The 3,932-nt window shown below is 61.2% G+C and overlaps 1 protein-coding gene across 1 annotated transcript; it reads left to right on the top strand.

The window, feature by feature from the left end:
- Positions 1 to 1,388: 1,388 nt before the first annotated feature.
- Positions 1,389 to 2,132, top strand: BHLHA9 (basic helix-loop-helix family member a9). The gene has a single exon (XM_059866387.1). It carries the CDS (start codon positions 1,389 to 1,391, stop codon positions 2,130 to 2,132), a length of 744 nt encoding a protein of 247 aa, XP_059722370.1.
- The last annotated feature ends 1,800 nt before the right edge of the window (positions 2,133 to 3,932 follow it).

The raw sequence follows: 3,932 nt of genomic DNA, 5'->3' as shown, positions 1-3,932 counted from the left end.
CAAGGGGGTCATAGTGAGCACAGGTGAGTGCTCAAAGATATTTGCAAGCTTCACCTGCCTTTGAAGTCCTGCTGCCTCATCCTCCCCTGTCCCTGAGGCCCTGGCTCTTGATTTATTGGGTTCCTGGAGCAGAGGCACCTAAATCAGCTCCAGCTTCAAAGAGCCAGGAGAGGAGAAGGGCAATAGACAAATAACCCCCCACTAACTGTGGCTATTGATCAAACAGGAGCTGGGATGATCAGATAGGAAGAGATGGATCAAGGAGGGAGGGGCACATTCTCCCAGGGCTCTGCTTTTGCTCCAGACACCCCAACAATTTGTCAGAACCACTCCTGGGCCATTTTTCAAAGCATTACCCCTCCCACAGGAAGGCATTTAGCAACCGCTCGCTAATGAGATGATGTGCAAACGCACGTGGCTGTCCCCCACTGCTCAGAGGTTGGGGACTGGCCCTGCCCATGGCCTCCGGACCTGCTGCACCTGGCCAGCCCCTCATCCCACCAGCTCGGGATGCAGGAAACAAGGAGCTGCTTTCAGCGCCGTCTTCCCCAAGTTAAGTGCCGGGCAGGCCCGGGAGCGCCGGCCCAGACAGCTCTGCCCCCAGGCAGCTGGGAAGGGACAGGAAGGCTCTGGAGGCAGGGAGCACTTTAGCTCTTTTATCACCTGCCCCGATCCCCCCTGCCACATTCCTGCTTCCTGCTCCGTAGGGCAGAGGCGTGCCAAGCCTGCACATTCCTGCTCAGGACCCACCTCAGACCTCCTCTGCTCCTGCTCAGGACCCACCTCCCCTGTCCCCAGGGATGCTCTCAGCTCACCAGCACTATGTCTTCTGTACCCAAGCACAAGACTTGCTGCTTTCCTCAGCAATGGCACCATTTCGTGCTTCAGTTCCCTTTAGCTGAGAAATGACAGGTGCTCAGGACCCGTGAGCAGGGGGAAGGAGAAGCCAGGCTGGTGATGCCCCTTAGGGCTCTCTCTGCCTCACAGCACCACGGAGAGCCCTGGCATGACCTGTTCTAGGGTGAGCCACCAGCCTGCCTGGCAGAGGAGAGGGCAGAGCAGCACGGGGGAACTCCTACAGCGTCCAAACTCTCAGCAGACCCTTGAGCAAGGTGTGCTTGGTGGGAGGTGCTTTCCTCAGGGACCTGTGAGCATCGCCCCACAAGCTCTGAGCACCCCAGCACTGGTACCTCACGCTCAGAGCAGGGGGCAGGCAGGGCTCTCTCCCTGTGCCTCACCTGCGGCAGGTGAGGAGGGTCGGGGCAGCCACGTGACGAGCCCTGCTGAAGGTTTTTAGAGGCGGCCGCCTGTCCCTGGAGGAGTGTCACCCGCACCTCCCAGGAGGCAGGATCACAGCAGCGCCTCTCCCGCTCCCCCTCGCCGCTGCCATGGCCGGAGTAGCCGTGGGGAAAGGGGGGCCAGAGCCCGACAGCTCCGAGGAGGAGCTGGACGCGAGGGAAGCACCCCAGGAGTGCTACAGGCAGAGTTTGTGGGTGTCCCAAGGCAGGGAAGCAGACGCCAGCCCGGGGGACACGGAAGGGATGAAGATGAGGAAGAGGAGCAGGCCGGTGCGCTCCAAGGCCAGGAGGATGGCTGCCAACGTCAGAGAGCGTAAGAGGATTCTGGACTACAACCAAGCCTTCAACGCCCTGCGGCTGGCCCTCAAGCACGACCTCGGTGGCAAAAGGCTTTCTAAAATCGCAACCCTCCGGCGAGCCATCAACCGGATCACGGCTCTGTCGCTGTCCCTGCACGGCGCCGGGTGCTGCTGGCCCTGCGCCCACTCCGAGTGCCGCGCCCGGGCCGGGGTCCCTGCGCAGGAGTCGGGGCTGAAGAGCAGCCGCCCCCAGCTGCCCTGGGAGCCCCTTTCTGCAGGGACACGGTGCCCTCCGTCCCCTCTCAGCGCTGCGTTTTCCCCTCAGAGGCAGCTCCATCACTACGAGAGCCCCAAGGAGAATCGCCCCGTGCCCAGCCCCGCCTGTTGCTCCGGCGGGACCCCGCACCCCGCGCCCCGCGGCGCCGGCCAGCAGCGATTCACGGGCAGCCTGCAAGAGCCCCTGGCCGGGGCTGTCCCCTGGCAGCTGGGCTACTGCCAGGGCTGGGGACAGCAGCAGTGCCTCCCCACGCAGTGACCTGCAGGGCGGCGCGGGAAGGTAACGGAGCCGTGGCACACATGGGGGGAGCGGGAGGGGACTGCTCGGCGAGGGAGAGAAGCGCTGCTGGATGTGCCGCTCAGCTGCGGTGCTGGCGGGCTCCGAGAGCCCCCGACACGCTGTACAGGACCCTGCTGAGTGTCTCCCCTCTGCGGGAAAACTGCGGAAAGGTGGGAAGTCCTCTGGAAGGGCCAGCTCTGTGTTCCCTGTCGCGAGGTCTCACTGCTGCTGATCGCCGCTGTTATTTATTCTCTCTTGCTTGCTCTGCGAGAAAACACGAGTTACAAACCCAGCAGCAGGGCAGTGGCTGTTAATATGTGTGGGATGGACAGATGGGCCGTGGGGATCACGCTAAAGCCCCCGGCTGGCGGGTGGCTCTGGCTGCCGCCGGTGAAGGAGGGGAGCAGGAGCAGGCAAAGGTTACTGCCCTGGCACTTTTGACGCTAAGCTCATTGGTACAGACGTTTGTGCCTGGCAGATTTGCGAGGCCGGGAGGGGAGACAGATGTCGGCTTTCATAAACCCACCCGTCCAATTGCCGTTTCCTTCTGATCCCAGGGAAGTGGCTCTGTTGGGACGGGCCAACAGCACCCTCCTGGCCAAGTCCCGTGGAGGGGAGGAAGGGGGAATTTTACTGAAAAGGTTCCTTTCGTTCCTTTCCCCTGGCTTAGAGAGCTTGTGCCAGCTGCGAGGGCTCCCTCCTGCCCAAGGCTCAGCGAACTGGAATTGCTGCAGGAACCAGGCAGGGATTTACACCCACACACACCACAGCTGGCAGGTTTTTGGACAGGACATTTTGCACCGTGTGATTCCCACAGTGCTGAGCCCTGCAGAGCCCCTCCAGCCCCTCTGTTCCCACCCACCCCAGTGCTACCAGCATTCCAGGGGCAGTCTGAGCTCTCTCCCTGCCCAGGGACACCTGCTGGAACAACCATTCCAACCTCCTGCTGTTGAGCACCTGGATCTCCTCCTCCTTCCTTAATCCCTGGTGGGACAGGGGAGCTGATCCAGGAGCAGAGGAAAACTGATGGCAGCCAGGAGAGAGAGCTCTTTGCTCAGCAAAGGAGCCTCTTTGAAGTGCTGATGGTGTGAGGCATCCTGGCTTCAGCCTCTGACAGGTGCTCCCCTCACCAGAAGAAGGCCTGCAGCCACATCCTCTGAAGGAATCCTGCCTCTTCCTACAGGTCTGGGTGGCTCTCCCTGCTCGGGCTCTCCCTGGAGCAGAGCATGGCCCTGCCCTGCCCTGTCAGCAGCCATCACACGGGGAGTGAGAGCACAGCAACAGCAGCATGCAAAGAATATTTCAGTGACTCCCTAACTCAGGAAGGAACCCTCCTCCCCCCTCCCGAATTTTCACCTCCCTGTTTTTCCCACAACAGCTTTGGTGGTCAGCCCAAGAGAGGCAGATGGAAACAGATGGTCCCAGAGGCAGAAGTGGAAGGGAAGCAAAACCCTGTGAGACCCCCCCCCCGAGCAGGGTCACCCCACTGCTCTCAGATCCACATTCACAAACTGGGGCTCCTAATTCTGTTTGGAAGCTCTGGGATGGGGTCAAGCTCCGGGCAGGGCTGGGCAGCAGGTCCTGGCTGGCAGGAGGCTCCTCGGGCACCTCTCGGGGAGGCAGAAGGTGCTGGGTGTGCCCCGTAGGTGGCACTCACTGCCAGGGAAACCCCTGGCAAATTTGGAACTGAAGCATAATACAGAATGGGTGGAAAACATCAATTATTTCCTGACATCCAGGCTCTGAGAGTTGTTTTATCCCTCCCTCCTGCCCCTCACA

This window comes from Haemorhous mexicanus, chromosome 22, assembly GCF_027477595.1.
Source record: "Haemorhous mexicanus isolate bHaeMex1 chromosome 22, bHaeMex1.pri, whole genome shotgun sequence".
NCBI classification, from domain to species: domain Eukaryota; kingdom Metazoa; phylum Chordata; class Aves; order Passeriformes; family Fringillidae; genus Haemorhous; species Haemorhous mexicanus.
Note: the sequence above shows the minus strand (reverse complement) of the source record. Positions and strands in the feature narration are given on the sequence as shown.

Bases quoted from the DNA above. Each gene is read 5' to 3' on its own strand.
- BHLHA9 (XM_059866387.1), top strand. From the start codon at position 1,389: ATGGCCGGAGTAGCCGTGGGGAAAGGGGGGCCAGAGCCCGACAGCTCC.